The 16453-nt window shown below is 36.1% G+C and overlaps 2 protein-coding genes across 7 annotated transcripts in view; one reads left to right on the forward strand and one right to left on the reverse strand.

The window, feature by feature from the left end:
* The window catches only part of USP44 (ubiquitin specific peptidase 44), a 56487-nt gene extending 43695 nt beyond the window's left edge, over positions 1 to 12792 (forward strand). For 2 of the 3 annotated variants that reach the window (XM_077772285.1, XM_077772286.1), the window contains exons 3-6: positions 2108 to 2303; positions 4725 to 4833; positions 9608 to 9813; positions 10989 to 11255. In XM_077772285.1, the coding sequence (XP_077628411.1) occupies positions 2108 to 2303; positions 4725 to 4833; positions 9608 to 9813; positions 10989 to 11188 (711 nt within the window). In that variant the 3' untranslated portion in view covers positions 11189 to 11255. Of the gene's footprint in view, positions 1 to 2107; positions 2304 to 4724; positions 4834 to 9607; positions 9814 to 10988; positions 11256 to 12609 lie in introns of those variants that run through there. The other variant, XM_077772287.1, reaches the window with a different exon arrangement.
* A 2309-nt stretch (positions 12793 to 15101) lies between these two features.
* METAP2 (methionyl aminopeptidase 2) overlaps positions 15102 to 16453 on the reverse strand; it is a 28699-nt gene continuing 27347 nt past the window's right edge. For all 4 annotated transcript variants that reach the window (XM_077772291.1, XM_077772289.1, XM_077772290.1 and 1 more), the window contains 2 exons: positions 16075 to 16190; positions 15102 to 15371 (listed from right to left, as the gene is read on the reverse strand). In XM_077772291.1, the coding sequence (XP_077628417.1) occupies positions 15119 to 15371; positions 16075 to 16190 (369 nt within the window). In that variant the 3' untranslated portion in view covers positions 15102 to 15118. The remainder of the gene's footprint in view (positions 15372 to 16074; positions 16191 to 16453) is intronic.

Here is a 16453-nt window from a genome sequence, read left to right on the forward strand (position 1 = left end):
ACCCCAACTTGTGTGGTCATGATGACTTTATCTACTTTTTCCTTTTTTTTTGAAAGAGAGGGAATCCTTTTTTTTTTTTTTTTTTTATTTTTTAAAATTTATTTCTATTNGAGAGAGAGAGAGACAGCGTGAGCAGGGGAGGGTCAGAGAGAGAGAGGGAGATAAAGAATCTGAAACAGGCTCCAGGCTCTGAGCTGGCTGTCAGCACAGAGCCCGACGTGGGGTTTGAACTCATGAACTGCGAGATCATGACCTGAGCCGAAGTCGGATGCTTAACTGACTGAGCCACCCAGGCGCCCCAAGAGAGGGAATCCTAAGCAGGCTCCATGTTCGGCACAGAGCCTGACTCAACCTCAGCCTCACAATCATGAAATCACGACCTGAGCAAAAATCAAATCAGGAGGCGGATGGTTAACTGAGCCACCCAGGTGCCTGTAGTTTTTCATTATAATGTAAAGATTTTTCAGTCTTTAAATATTTGATCTTTTTTTTTTTTACATCCTGTCAATGTCCATTATGTATATATACCATGATTTATTTACCCATTCCCATATTGTTGTCTTGTAAACTAGTTCCAGTTTTTCTGTTATTATAAAGTTACATTTTTTTCTAATAATTTACTTAAGACAGAGCCCTAGAAGTAGAATTACTTTGTCAAAAGATAGGTGTTTCAATACTTGATTACAAATTTCTTTCCAGAAAGAATTTTATATTTTAAATAGTGCAAGAGTGCATTGTACTTTTTTCCTTTATGGATGACTCGAAATTAGTAAAAACTTTTATGCCAGCTTTTTGCTCTCCTCCTTTAGATATGTAATGAGCTCTTAAGAAATTGGTCTTCTCAGGAGATTTAGATGCTTAACTTGCTTCAATAAACTGTTCCCAAAAGGCTAAAACCAGGCCCAAATGAGTCCCCAGACAAACACCAAGAGTGTTCTTTTCTTTGTGTCATTTTGTTAAATCTAAAATCTACATTAGATGTGGCTTCTTTATTTTGTTGCCTGTTCCACGAATGTAGCTTTATGAAAGAGTTTAGTAATCATGTGGGGATTACTAGATCTGTAGAGTCTGTCTTCACTTATGTGCAGTGTTGGCATTAAATCCTGCTTAGTGTTTCACTGAAGTTATTATTTTTTCCCTTTCCAGTTACTGTATTTCCTATGTCAGTTGTTAGAACCGCCTCATATTCTTTTTTTTTTAATGTTTTATTTATCTGAGAGAGAGAGACCGCGTGAGCAGGGGAGGATCAGAGAGAGAGGGAGATACAGAATCTGAAACAGGCTCCAGGCTCTGAGCTAGCTGTCACCACAGAGCCCGACACGGGGCTTGAACCAACGAACCCTGAGATCATGACCTGAACCGAAGTCGGATGCTTAACCAACTGAGCCACCCAGGTGCCCCAGAACTGCCCCATATTCTTTGTGGTTCCTATATTTGGTGAAGATTTTGACGTAGTGATGTTTGCTTTCAGTGAGAGTATAATGACATCATTTACATTAAATGTATTGTCTTTTGAAATTATCAGTTGTTAGGACTTCAAAATCTATATGTACTAATATACTATATATAAAAATATATGAACCGTATTTTATTTTTATTGTGGTTAGGAAGTTATAGGGATTCGGGGAGAGAAAATTAGTGAAAGATGAGGAAGGAAAAAGGACAAAGAACAAGTCTAATAATCTAAACAAATTAAATGCATATAAATCTCTCCCTCTCTCTCTCTCTTTCTTTCTCTCTCTCTTTCTGTCTCTGTCTCTCTCTGTCTCATGCACACACACACACACACACACACAGAATGTATACCTAATTAGATGAGACCACACTTGTCTTCTTTTTTTTAAACCTACATTCAGATCTGACTAATGGCCTTGGAGTTTTTGAATGCCTACTGGCTAAAGCCCACCAATACATAATGGGTTTAATGACAGTCATTGAAAGGAAATATTAAAATTTTTAAAATCCATGAAAATAATATAAAACAGATTACTCAGGATTCTGATGGTGCAGTTTCATAAGAAAAACTAATTTCCTGACCTCTGTAGTGAATGGAGTAAGTGTTTGGACAGAAGGATTGTATCTGAAAAACTATTATTTTTATTTTCAGGTTACATGTGTTGCATGTGACAACAAATCAAATACCATAGAACCTTTCTGGGACTTGTCACTGGAATTTCCAGAAAGATACCAATGCAGTGGAAAAGATATTACTTCCCAGCCATGTCTGGTTACTGAAATGTTGGCCAAATTCACAGAAACTGAAGCTTTAGAAGGAAAAATCTACGTATGTGACCAGTGTAACTGTAAGTAGAGACTATATACTCTCTTTGCTTTTCTAAGAGTAGCAAAGAGAAACACAAATGAGAGGAAGCTAAAAAATTCCTGAAGTAGTAGTTGAGGAAATAAATTTTGGTAGTTCATTAAAAGACATTGAGATAGATGTTTTCACTTTATAATTTGCATTGTGAACTATGTGTTTGCTTTATTGGTGACATTTAAAAAATTTATCTTCTAGTCAGTTGTGGGGAAAAGAATTCACAAAATAAGAAATTTAAACAATATGCGAGGCAGAATAAAGTAGCAATGGAGAATGGTCAAAGGAAAGCATATTATTTAGTACTGAAAATACTGTTTGCTTTCTGAGTCTTTTAGCTACATATCAAAAAATTGATCTATAGATAATATGTGCATATAAGTGTGTGTAAGCATAGCTATCTAATAGGAAATAATATATAGGGAGACTGCTGCTATGGAGATTGGTTTCATAAAAACAAAGATTTAGTCAAAAACCATCTACTGTCTCTTTATTAGTCATTGTTCTAATTGCTATGGATAGAAGTAGAACACTTTTTAAGGTGCTTACATTCCTAATGGAAGAAACAATCAGGATCTATTATGAGAAACTCTCTCATAGAGGTGAGCACAGGAACCCAGCACTGGGGGGTTGAAATAGTCATTTCAGTTAAAGGGAAGCATCATCCTCCAGGGAAATTGTATATAAAACCATGACAGATCTGCTGTGTCTTTAGCTGGTGTCTTTATCTTCTCTATCAATGTGCATGCAGCATCTTAGTGTTTATACCATATATTTTCAAATATTCTCTCTAATTTCCATGTCTGGGAAAAAATGAGTCTTGGGTTTTAGATACTAAACTTCTAAACTAATATAAAAGAAATACTGGATGTTCCAGCATTGAAGAAATGTCATATCAATCGATGGTTTTCTTAGGATGATTTATACTAACATTTTCTGAGTGCTGGGTAATATGAACTCTATTATAAGTATATAACCCTAAGATTTACAAGATTAGAACAAAATAAACCTATCAAATTCAAATGGTGAAGTTTTTCTTTCTTGGACATAAATGTGAATGGTCTTAGATGCTTTCATCACCAAATCTGGGAATAGATAGATATTATGAATGAATGCAGAATATGATTTTATAACATGTTTTTGTGTGTGTACTGAGTCTACCAAATAAAGGCCTACAAGAGCTATTCTAATTTAATACATCCAGGCAAGTATTTAAAATGATAAGTAAGGGAATTGACATCACTTATCTAGCTATCCCTGGGCCATATATTCAGGGAGACAATCCAAATGTAGATCCAGGACATTGAGCAGCGCTGGATTCCTGAATGTCAGGAGTAGAGACGTGGAGGAAAGTCTTGTGGCAAGTGGAGACGGCTTAGAGGACAGCCTCATGGGGGACTGGTTCTACCTCCTACACAAGAAGCAGCTGTTGCTTTGACTGGAGTCAGAGGTGCTGTATAAATTGAAGGACAGCTCATGGGCATCCAGATCAAACTCTGATAGAGAGTGGTCTTGCCTGAAGCTGCAGGGTACAATTCATAGGTGGACCTTTAAAGAAGCAAAGGAGACAGCAAAAAGAATCTAAAGTGCCACCTATTTAAGATTTGTACTGGGGCTCCTGGGTGGCTCAGTCAGTTAAGCATCTGACTTCAGCTCAGGTCATGATCTCACGGTTCTTGGGTTTGAGCCCCGCATAGGGCTCTGTGCTGACAGCTAGCTGAGAGCCTGGAGCCTGTTTGAGATTCTGTGTCTCCCTCTCTCTCTGACCCTCCCCTGCTCATGCTGTCTCTCTCTCAGAAATAAAACATTAAAAAGAAAATTTAGAAAAAAATAAAGTTTGGTTCCCCCAGACTACAAGTAGTAGGTGAGATGATTAAAAAAAAAAAGATTTGTACTAAAATAGCAAAAGCAAGACACTGAGGGAGCTCAGGCACAGAGCTGATAAAGGACTGCTTTGTCAGGAAGGGTGAAGGGTGTTCTGAGCAATTAAGGACCTGTCCCCACTGGGATTCTGTTTAACCTCAGTAAATGAACTGACCATGATAATTATTTAAATTAAGAATTTGGGAAGTGTATATTAAAGTATGTTTAAAGAAAGTTTTAACCTTTCCTATAATTGGCATAGCCAAGTCCATTTTTAAATATTGTAGCACTATATCTTACTGTTGCCTTATTTGCAGGATTATATTAAATCATGTACTGAATTGTGTACATCTGTCTACCTTGACTCGCTCTTGTGTGTGTGTGTGTGTTTGTACTTTCAAGTTTTTTGAGAGCAAGTGTGTTCTTATCTCTAGCACAATACAATGCCTGTGACAGAGAAGATATTTAATAATACATGTCTTAAGTATTTACTCAGCATTTCTTTCTATCTTTAAATTTGATTCCCATTCTGTCTTTGATATCACAGCAAAGCGTAGAAGGTTTTCCTCAAAATCCGTTGTACTCACAGAAGCACGAAAACAGCTTATGATTTGTCACCTACCTCAGGTTCTCCGACTACATCTTAAACGATTCAGGTTAGTAGTAGTGGTATTAGAACTACACACTTCATTTGTTTGTTTGCTTTAAAGATTTTTAATTTTTAAGTAATCTCTACATTCAACATGGGGCTTGGACTTAAAAATGCCAAGATCAAGAGTCACATGATATACCAACAGAGCCAACCAGGCACCCATCCAAATTTATACTCTAATTTAATCACTCCTTGTGCTTATCGTGCTTCAAAACTTAACCCATATAATGAATCAAATTTTAGTAGTATATACTTGGCTAGTAGACGATTTAACATCTACCTACTTCTAAATTTATTTATGTATTTATTTTTTAAATGTTTATTTATTTGAGAGAGAGTATGGGGCAGAGAGAGAGAATCCCAAGCAGGCTCCACACTGTCAGCACAGAGCCTGATGTGGGACTCAATCTCAGGAACTGTGAGATCATAAGTTGAGCTAAAATTGAGAGTCGGATGCTTCACTGACTGAGCCACCTAGGCACCCCTACTTCTGCTTTTTTTTTTAAAGACAAAAATATCCTGTCATTATCTCTAGCCTTGACCAGTAAACACCATATTCAATAACTAAACTTCTGATTAGCTTCTCTTGTAGAATGCTTTGCTAATGAGTAGACCCCTCCCATTTTGGTCTGCTCAGTAATATTATTCTCCATGTAAGCTTCTGCTTATAGAGTTTAAAATACTCATCCAGCATATTTTAGGTATAAAAGTTTTTAATTTATAACTTAGAGGATTTGGCCCAATTGCTTCATTCTTAGAAAAGTAAGTTCAATTAAGAGGGGTTAACAAAAATGAAAAAAACCTCTAGTGTTCAGAAATATGTTTAAACAGGTGAGTTAGTTTGCAAAACTGTTGGTTAAGCAGAGCATATGGTTTCATACTTCATAATAACCATGTTAACCTTAGAGCTGCTTCTTCTCTTAAATGACTTTATGTGCTGTGATTTGAAAACTACTGAGACCATGTTTTTCATACATATTGGGTTTTGCTTGTTTTAAAGTTTTTTTAATAATTGGGATGCCTGGGTGGCTCAGTTAGTTAAGCATCCAATGTCAACTCAGGTTATGATCTCATGGTTCAGGAGTTTGAGTCCCGTGTAGGGCTCTGTGCCGACAGCTCAGAGCCTAGAACGTGCTTCAGATTCTGGGTCTCCCTCTCTCTCTGCTCCTCTCCTGCTCGCACCCTGTCTCTCTGTCCTTCAAAAATAAAGAAACATTTAAAAAATGTAAAGGTTTTTTAATAATTAAAATAATAATTTTTTAAAAATTCAAACCTGGGTGGCTCAGTCGGTTAAGCGTCCGACTTCAGCTCAAGTCATGATCTCACGGCTTGTGGGTTTGAGCCCCGTGTCAGGCTCTGTGCTGACAGCTAGCTCAGAGCCTGGAGCCTGCTTCAGATTCTGTGTTTCCCTCTCTCTCTGACCCTCCCCTGTTCACACTGTCTGTCTGTCTCTCTCTCTCTCTCTCTCTCAAAAGTAAATAAAACATTAAAAAAAATTCAAACCTTACAGAAGGTAGAGTAAAAGCCCGAAGTAAGTACCTCTCTCCTCTCAGTCCTACTTCCCAGAGATACTGTTAACTCTGGTCAGTTACTTCACTTCAATAACGTATTGAAGCTGTTAAAGGTACAGTCAACAAATAACATGTGAGTGCTGGTTAATGCAAGATGTTGTTCTATATTCTTTGGGGAATATAAAGTAGATTCCTTTCCTCAAGACTATAATTAGGCATGCACAGAAGTAGTGGTGAAATAGAAATACTAAGTATCACAAATTACATATAAATTGATTTATCAGAGACTTGGAAGAGGGCGTTAACTGATGTTCCTAAAGTCTCTCTAGTGGCATAGGGGTCTTTATATTATTCAAATTTCAGTTTATATGTCATCTCTTTAGAGCAGATTTCCCGGACCATCCTATTTAAAGGTAGCACCACTCAGGGAACCTGGGCAGCCCATTCAGTTAAGTGTCTGACCCTTGATCTTGGCTCAGGTCATGAACCTAGGGTTGTAGGATCGATCCCTGCATCCGACTCCATGCACTTAAGATTCTCTCTCCCTCTGTCCCTCACCCATGTTCAAGCTCTCTCTCTTAAAAAAAAAAAGGTAGTACCACCTTATTTCTGCTGAAATGGCAGAACCCATCACCTAGTTCTCTTACTCTGCCAGTGGAACTGAAGCTCAGTAACAACAGGGACATTGTCTATTTTATTCTTGTATCTGAAGGTGCAGACCAAGTTCTTTTGCATAGCAGTTGGCCAAAAATATTCATTCACTTAATAAATATTTTTGGGCAACAACTATGGAGCACTTTAGCATAAGGGAGCAACATGAACAAAGGTATGGAGGAACAGGGAAGGGTGTACAACAAAAGGTGTTGTGAAGTCAGGTGAGACTGCCATTGTGCATAAAATCAAGTAGAATGGAAACCGGAGGATTAGTTAGGAGGTTAATAGTGTATTCCAGGGCCAGGGAGCATGGGGATAAATGAGATTCTGTAAAAAAAGAACTGAAAGGACTTTAATTTTTGTTACTTAATTTGGTACTGAATCTGCTACTATAAATTGTTGAAGAACTTCCTGTTCTTCATAATTGCTGCTTTAACCTGGTATTTGAAGCTTTGTTTAGAGTTAAGCCTGCTTGACTCTATCCCTTTTCATCTTCTGCCCAAAACATTTTTGACCCTTCAGAGGTTTCTGATTCAGAGATTTTGTTTATGCTGCCTTTACCACTTTGTCTTTCTCCTTTTTCTTCATCTGTTCAAAAAGCACTGTTATATTTGCTAGTGTACAAAATATATAGGATATATAAAAGATAAAAGGGAGAATGGGATTGGAGAGGGGCATATAGGAGCCTCTGAAAAAGCTAAGAAATGGAACATTTCTAGTACCTTAAGGGCCCTTCACATGTGCCTCCCACTTTGTTCTCTCCCTTCTCTTTAAACCACTGCGAACTTGGGGCATAGTGTTATCTTGTTATCATTTTACTGTATTTTTTTAAGCTTTTTATTTATTTTGAGAGAGAGTATGAGTGGGGCAGAGAGAGAGAATCCCAAGCACTGTCAGTGCAGAGAGAGAATCCCTGCACTGTCAGTGCAGAGCCCAAAATAGGGCTCGAACTCACAACCCTCAAGATCATGACTTGAGCTGACATTGAGAGTTGGACACAAAACTGACTGAGCCACCCAGGTGACACCATTTTACTGTATCAGCAGAAAAAAACTGGGTGCCAAACTTATCAATAGGAATCAATTGTCTATTTAGATGGCATACAAGTATTATTTAGCATTATTAAATAATGTAAGGTTTGAATATTATGGTAAAGTAAAAGAAACATAAACTTGTGAATAAAAATTATAGGAACTTGTGTTAAGCAAGTCCTCCCCCCTTCCTTTTTTTTTTTTTTTTACATGCTTGGCCTTCCATCCTGACTAGTTAAAGGTGCACTGGATGTAGGATCTTCAGTACATTTCATGGTGAAGAACTGGGATATGACTCTTAGTCCAGCAGATAATCTAATTTGCAAGTCTCACCTTTAGTTCCAGACCATTTTATATTGTACTAATAGCATATGCACATATTTTGACTTCACAAAAAAGTCTATACTCCTTTCTCCCTTCTCTACCATTATTTATCATAATCTCATGTTTTAGTACTTTAATGCTATCATATTTTCATCTATGCCTTTCTTTTGTCTCTGTACCACAGTACTCCAAGCTGTATTATAATCCCTCCAAAGAACCATATATTACACTATCTTCCCTTGTAGCATCAGCTCATACTCTGTATGATAAAAACATTGTTTGCCATTTTTTGATCCAGTACTGAAAAGGATGACCAACAGATTGAGAAAATGACAGTACAGAGGCATTGTTTGAGTTCTGCCCCTAATGAGTATTGGGCTGACTTACAAGGAAGGGTCACAGTTCCTTTTTATATATATATATGTGTATATATATTTTTTTAAGAGCTCTGAGTGTTCTGAGGAATTAGAGGTTTTGTTCTGTTTTTTTCCTCCACATCCGGTCAAGAAGGATCCAAAGTATGTCTCCCAAGTACAAACTCTAGCTTCTAGGGTATCCCTCTTATAGTATGAAAAGGCAATAGAGAATTAAAACCCATTTTTGGGGGCACCTGGCTGGGTCATTTGGTGGAGCCTGCAACTCTTGGTCTTGGGGTTGAGTCCAAGACCCGTGTTGGATATAGAGATTACTTAAAATCTTTAGGGGTGCCTGGGTGGCTCAGTCAGTTGGGCATCCATCTCTTGATTTCAGCTCAGGTCATGATCCGAGTCATGGGTTCCAGCCCCATGTTGGACTCTGTGCTGACAGTGTGGAGCCTGCCTAGGATTCTCTTTCCCTATTTCTGCTCCTACTCTGCTAACTCTCAGTCTCTCTCAAAATAAATAAATAAACTTAAAAAAAATAAATCTGTAAAAGGTAATAAATAAAAAATTAAAAACCTGTTGGTACCTTGAATTAATCCATTATAAGGGGGAAACTGCCATAGGGCCATAATTTCTTTCCTATATTAATCTTCTTCCTATATTATCATCTGACTACAGAAAGCAAATACTTTAAAACCTGACCAGACCTATTTAATAAGCCTCAATTCTTCCATTTATAACCAACTTCAACATTGAAAGGATTTTATATTTACATTATTTTATATATGATACTTTGTATTTATACTGAGACCTTCTATGATGACTGTCTGAACCTAGTACATGGTTATACTCCCTTGATTTTTTTTTTTAATAATTTTACCCTGGTTTGTTCACAGGTGGTCAGGACGTAATAACCGAGAGAAAATTGGTGTTCATGTTGGCTTTGAAGAAATCTTAAACATGGAGCCTTATTGCTGCAGGGAATCCCTGAAATCCCTCAGACCAGAATGTTTTATCTATGATTTATCTGCTGTAGTAATGCACCATGGGAAAGGATTTGGCTCAGGACACTACACTGCCTACTGCTATAATTCTGAAGGAGGTATATAGATGGGTAGATGGGGAAAAGTATTTTATCTTAGATCAAATTTGGATGCTGGAGTTTAGACTTTACAATTTCTAAATTGGCCACTAAATGATCTTACGTGAAGTCACTTGACCTTTTGTTTTCTTTCAAGAATATTTCTGTACATAAAAAAACAGGGTTTGTGCAGAAAACTGACATTTTCTGCAGGATTGTAGGAGTTTTGACTTCCAAGGCTGTAGCAGTAGGAAACAAGGATAGTCACATTAATTCAGTGCTATCTTTTTTTAATAATTTTTTTTCATGTTTGTTTATTTTTGAGATAGAGACAGAGCACCAGTGAGGGAGGGCAGAGAAAGAGGGAGACAAAGAATCCGAAGCAGGCTTCAGGCTCCCAGCTGTCAGCACAGAGCCCAACGCAGGGCTTGAATTTATGAACTGTGAGATCATGACCTAAGCTGAAATCGGACACTTAACCGACTGAGCACCCAGGCGCCCTAAGTGCCATCTTCTATTCCAGGCCCATTTCTAAGGGCAAATCCTCTGTGTACTGGTTTCATCTAGTTAATTTTGCTAGAGAACAGACCATCTAATAAACTGGAGATCACAGATATTTAGAACTCTAAGTTTTGGTTTTAACAAAACTCACTTTCAATTTTTGCCTCCATGGACCATCAAGGAGAGTCTGCATAGATAGCAAGTGATTTATGTTTCCTTTTTTTTATTTCCCCTTCCTTACCTACTTTTGAACAAAGACTGAGCCTCCCCATTCATACCATTTCCCCTAACCCTACACAAAACAAACACAAAAGACACATGGACAAAAAGCCCACATAATCCATCAATGCAATTAATTTAACAATAAACTACCAAGAGTGAATTGTACACTGTTCGCTTTACAGTAGGTTAGTAGCAAAAACGTTAACTGGTTAAGATTATACCTGGAATTAAAGATTGTGTCAGGTGAACCAATCAGATTCTTTAACTTCATATTACTTATAGAATAAAGGTAGATCAATCCAGAGTAACATACTGCCCTAACTATAGTTCCCATTAAAAGAAATGAGTTGGCTATTTTCCATTCAAAGATAATTCTCACTGAAACTAGTGCCTTTAAATACATTTTAATTTATACTAAAAACTTCTAAAATTCCTTCATAAACATTAAGGTATATTTCTGTGCTTCACTCTAGGGTTCTGGGTACACTGCAATGATTCCAAGCTAAGCATGTGCACTATGGATGAAGTATGCAAGGCCCAAGCTTATATCTTGTTTTATACCCAGCGAGTTACTGAGAATGGACATTCTAAACTCTTGCCTCCAGAACTCCTGTCTGGTAGCCAACATCCCAATGAAGAAGCTGATACCTCTTCTAATGAAATCCTTAGCTGATCCAAAGACAGTGGGGCTTTCTTCTTGTGATTTTATCTATACTTTTTTAAAGGGCTTATAATTTTGAGCTTGTTTTAATTTTTTACTTAGGAATCCGTGCACACTGTTTATACATTTTGTATCTACAACAAACTTGTTTCATTACAGAGACAAAATGAGCATAAGCGTGTATATCAGTGACAGCAATTAACTAAACTTTTTCAAGAACTTGGGAGTTTTAAACTTTCAGTGTTTACTTCAAACTGGCATTACCTCTTTTATATTATGATGTCTTAATTGGCTCAGATCATGAATTTGTGCAATCTTTTACTGAAGTTGAGGTGGCATCATTTTATACATTTTTTATTTATCTTTTGTAGGTATTTTCTATACAAATTCTTATTAGGTGGAAATTAGTCTTCACTAATAGTCCTACAAAAAAAAAAATTCAGGCAATTTGTATACTGAAGTTACCTTTGCCCCTTGAAGGGAGCTAAACTACTATATCCACTGTGAAATACCAAGATATTACCTAAATACTCATCAGTCACACTAATTGACATTCCTAAGGCTTTGTGTGTTACAGGACTCAGAACAGACATTACTTCAGCTAATGGAACGTCATTTTTTCCAAAAATTATTAAGTTTTAATAATTGTTCTTTAATTGGCATAGTCAAACTTTATACAAATGAAAAGGACAGCTTTATAAACAGTATATTTAAATTACTTCAGTACTGTAGACATGAAAACAATGATGGCTTGGACTTACAATGATTTGTTTGGCAGCAAACAGGTTTGTTCAGATTCTAATAAAGCAGTCTTATCAAAAATCTAAATTCAGCAGTGCACTATGGTAAGCAAGTACAGGTTAACTTGGATATGAGTTTATTTTGTGTTTAATATTAGATCTCTTAAAAGCTTTGTACTCTATCATATCTTGAGATTTTTAGTTTAGAAAAAAGTAAGTCTTGAAGAGGAAAAAATTGCTTAGGACAGAGAAGATAATTGTTCAAAATTGACAACTGGGCAATATGTTCAGCATCTCATTAAATAACTAAAGGCTTGGATTACTTACTCTTGCTTCGATTATGTGAAGACTAGGAACCTCAGATATTCAAACACTTGGCCCCTTTTAAAAATTTATCTAAATTTCAATTTTATTATAAATATACTATGAAATACTCTTTGTTCTTCCCAAATAATCTTACTAGATCTCTTTAAAATCCTACTGCTGCTAACTTATCCACTAACCTCTATAGATCAGCTCTTTCACATCTTAGCTCAGTGTTAACCACTGGAAGATCATTTATTCTAAGTTTGCTGGTAGGTTGAAATCTTCATGAAAGGTAATATCCTATAGGATGCTGTTTTCTGTTGGTGTTCATCTATTAAGTATAAGCTTGAAAAGGACCTCTTTTAGCAAATTTTCCTTAAATTTCAGAGAGCAAGTCATTGGGGCAGCTGATCATGAAGTGCAATGAGAATTTATCACTGAACAGACAAATCATTTATACCAAAATACAGCCTGAGTTTTAAATGGCTAAAGTTTAAAATTGTTCATTTAAATACCTATGCAAATTGTTACCTCAACTGTTAACATAATTATACCTCATTAAAGATTTATGTGGTCAAGATACCTGAGTCTAGCCTTTTTTAATTTCAAGGATTACTTTAGTGAACTGCTATACACTTTAGCACCTGACTTTAGGGAGATAATTTAAAAACAACTCTGGAAGATTTGCTGTTTGTAATGAATGGTACAGATGTTTCAGTACTTATTTCACTATAAAAATATATGAGAAAGAAAGTGACCCTTTTATTTTTTAATCCTTCAAAACTAAAACCTAGGGGGAAGGCTGTGTGTGTGTGAGGTCAAGGGGGGGTATATGGGAACTCTGTATTTGATGCACAATTTTGCTATAAACCTAAAATGGATATAAAAAATGTATTAAATTTACAAAACCAAAACCTAGCCAATGAACAGAAACTTAAGATTTCTTATTGTACACCTCAGTGTAGATTTCTGCATTCGGCTAAGTTGATCTAACAAAAAACAACGTGTTTTGGTTGTAAAATAATTTACTAAAGGCACTATTTGTTAAACATCAACTAATAATTTGTTACTAATAAGGTACATCATTGTAAACATAACAAAATGATTTCAAGAGATACATGGCTAGTAGGTAAACAATACAATTTTTTTAAGTGACAGCTTTCCTATTTACAAGATCATATTCCAGCTATTCCAGGGGTGTGCAGCAATGCTACTGCACACAAGTTACTGGGAGGAGAGCTTGGATGTCAGAACTGATTTGAAATCTCTACTGCAAAAGAGGTCTTATAAAACTCCAATATTCTTCACTCACAGGGTAAATTATAAAACTCTTGAGCTTAGAAATTGAGATACTTTGTATCTCCCACCAAAACACATCAAAGTATGGATTCAGAACCCCAAATGAACTAGCTGGAGGGCCCACGCCCTGAAACATGTCTAAGCATGAGTTGGTGAGCTCTGCCACTAGCACATCACAGAAAATGGAAAAAATAATCTGAAAGTAGCTATCGAACATTAGCACCATAATAAACATGGCTCATATAACTGAAAACTAGTTTATCCAATAACATTTCATTTATAGCTCTAATGCTGTATATATAGTAAATGATCTAAGTACAGAAATCCAGTTTTTCTTCCTATGAGAAGAACATTAAAATACAAACTAAACAGCATCCCAGAGGCAGTGAATCTTCTTGTGCTAAAGCATATACAAATTAAGGCTTTACCTTGGTACATAAACATTTTGAAATTGTGTTGGAACATTCCCAACAAATCAGTTACAAAGAATTCAGGCAATTTGTCCAAGAATCTGTAGTGGGACTCAATTCAAACATGTAAATGTTAGGCATCTTACATTCAACTTATGCACTTAGCTGCCATAATTAGGGTTACTGTAACCTCACTTCCTGAAATGCCACCCATAGTTTTGAATTCAAGCCAGTTGAGGGGCAGGGTGAATTTGGTTCATTAATGGAAAAGCCTAATAATTCAATTTAACTTTTCTAACTAGAGCAAGAGCCAATATGGGAAGTTTTCCAGTTCTAGTATTTGTAGTTTTAAATGCCCTTTTGGTTTGCTGAGTAAGCGGAATACATTTCCTGATAAATACTACCACTGGATAAAGAATCTAAATACTGAAGATTTACTAAATCAAGGTTTCAAGTTGGTACAATGTTACTATTAGGTCATGTTTCAATTAATCTTCATAATGGCAGGGGAAAAAATGAAAGACAAAGACTAATATGGCTGTAAAAATAAAAGCAAACTATCCCTAAAATTCATATTAATTTATGAAGATTTTCCCACATTAGGCATGTATAGATCTTGTTTTAGCTATTATGTCAGAAGAAAAGTTTCAGTGTAGAGGTCTACAATCCAGATAAAAGGCTCTACATTCCCTATGTTATTAAGTTTAGCTATTTCCTGTGCAGAATTATAACCACAGACATTCAAATGTAGCTCTCAGATCTGAAAATGTCTTTATTTTTTAGAAAATGGATTCCAGGAAGGTTAAAAAGCAATACCAGAGGGTATAGGTGCAGAACTGGATGTAGTCATTCAGAGCATTCAATTAAGAATATGGCAATATAAATATCTGAAAAGCATCTCTTCTTAGGTATTCAAAACAAAAAAATGTCGAAGTCATTCCTAACTAATTTGAGCTTTATAGCATTTCCTAGACAGGAAAAACAGTTAACATTTGGAAATCCTGAAAGCTTTTTCCTTGGCTAATTACATTAGATGGTTTGCATTTGATCAAAGTCCTTCCTTTTTAAACATGGATAAAAGCATTACATAGGTCCACTGTTAAACAACATGTTGCAAATTAATTCTGGTATATGTATTCCAACAAAGCTTAGAAAATAAAAGATGTTGAGGCGGCTTTGGACTAAGTTTAATAGTCATCTCCTCTGCTGACAACTTCTTTACACGTTGGACGCAACAGTATGGTATGTTCAAACTGTGCCGTATATGATCCTTTAATGTCACATAATGGTGGATATGGATCTACAATGCCCAAGTCACACAGATTCTTCAGAGCCATCAAGTATTTACTTTCTCCCAGGCGATCCAGCCATCTGCGGCAGAAGGCAAGGGTGCCAAAGTTTTCATTGATGACATTTAACAAGTGTTTCGTTCTTGGAAGCCTAAGAGGAGAAAATCCAAAATTAACAGATGGCTAAACAGTTACCAACTCATTTTCCCCATTAAGGAAAACTCATATGGTAGCTGTGGTTTTACTCAGTAATTAACTTCAAAAAACTTTTGTTGCCTCTTTCAACATTCAATAATCAGAATGTACAACAGCCCCATACCTAATTATAGATGGCAGCTGAACGGGAGACCTGCTGAAGACTATCTTACGTGTTTACTTATGAGTCTACACATGTGTGTGTTAAATTCCCAGTAAAGACTCATTGACAGTATTAGGGTGCTCATTTCCTTTTTTTTACATCAAACTGAAAGACCTGCACATAAAGGAGGTATAAATCTATCCTTCAACCATCTTCTTCAAAAAGTTTAAGGGGGAAATAAAGGTAAAAAAAGAAAGTTATGAATAGGAAAATATTAAGAACAAAAACCTAGAAATGCCAGCAAAATGATTCTCTCTGAAAGTATTACAATTATTAGAAACTGGATCTGAAGAGAATACTTGTCTGTATCACTTTCATCTCAGTTAAGATTTTTAACAGGCCAATTTCCTTGTTGTATTATAAAAATCCACACAGCTTACTGGTAGGCTATAGAATTGTACATTAATGAATGTATCACTGTGAATGTCAAATTTTTTAAAATGCTACCAGCTGGGAAAAGAAACTTAATACTCATATAAAAACAACAGTTTCTTACCTAATTGGCACATGTCCAACATCAAAATTTTTCATATAATGTGAACATTCCATATCATCATGAACAACACCTTTTCCTGTGCTTCCAAAGGTTTCAATGGCATATACTTCTCCTTCCTAAATAATATGTAAGGTCAAGGGGACAGAAGAAAAATTCAGAATTAAAACTGCCATTTGTTAACTTCAGGCTGAGGTATTATTTACTTCATGTAAGAAACATGAAACAACCCCTGGCAGTCATTATCCACCCCTTCCCTGCTTTATCTCCTTAACACTTTTTAGTCTATGTTATCCTATTAGAATGTAGGCTTTATACAGGTAGGGAATTTTATTTTGTTCACTACTACATCCTCAGTGACTACTAAAGAAACTGGCATCTA

This window comes from Crocuta crocuta, unplaced genomic scaffold, assembly GCF_008692635.1.
Source record: "Crocuta crocuta isolate KB4526 unplaced genomic scaffold, BGI_CrCroc_1.0 scaffold216, whole genome shotgun sequence".
NCBI lineage: Eukaryota > Metazoa > Chordata > Mammalia > Carnivora > Hyaenidae > Crocuta > Crocuta crocuta.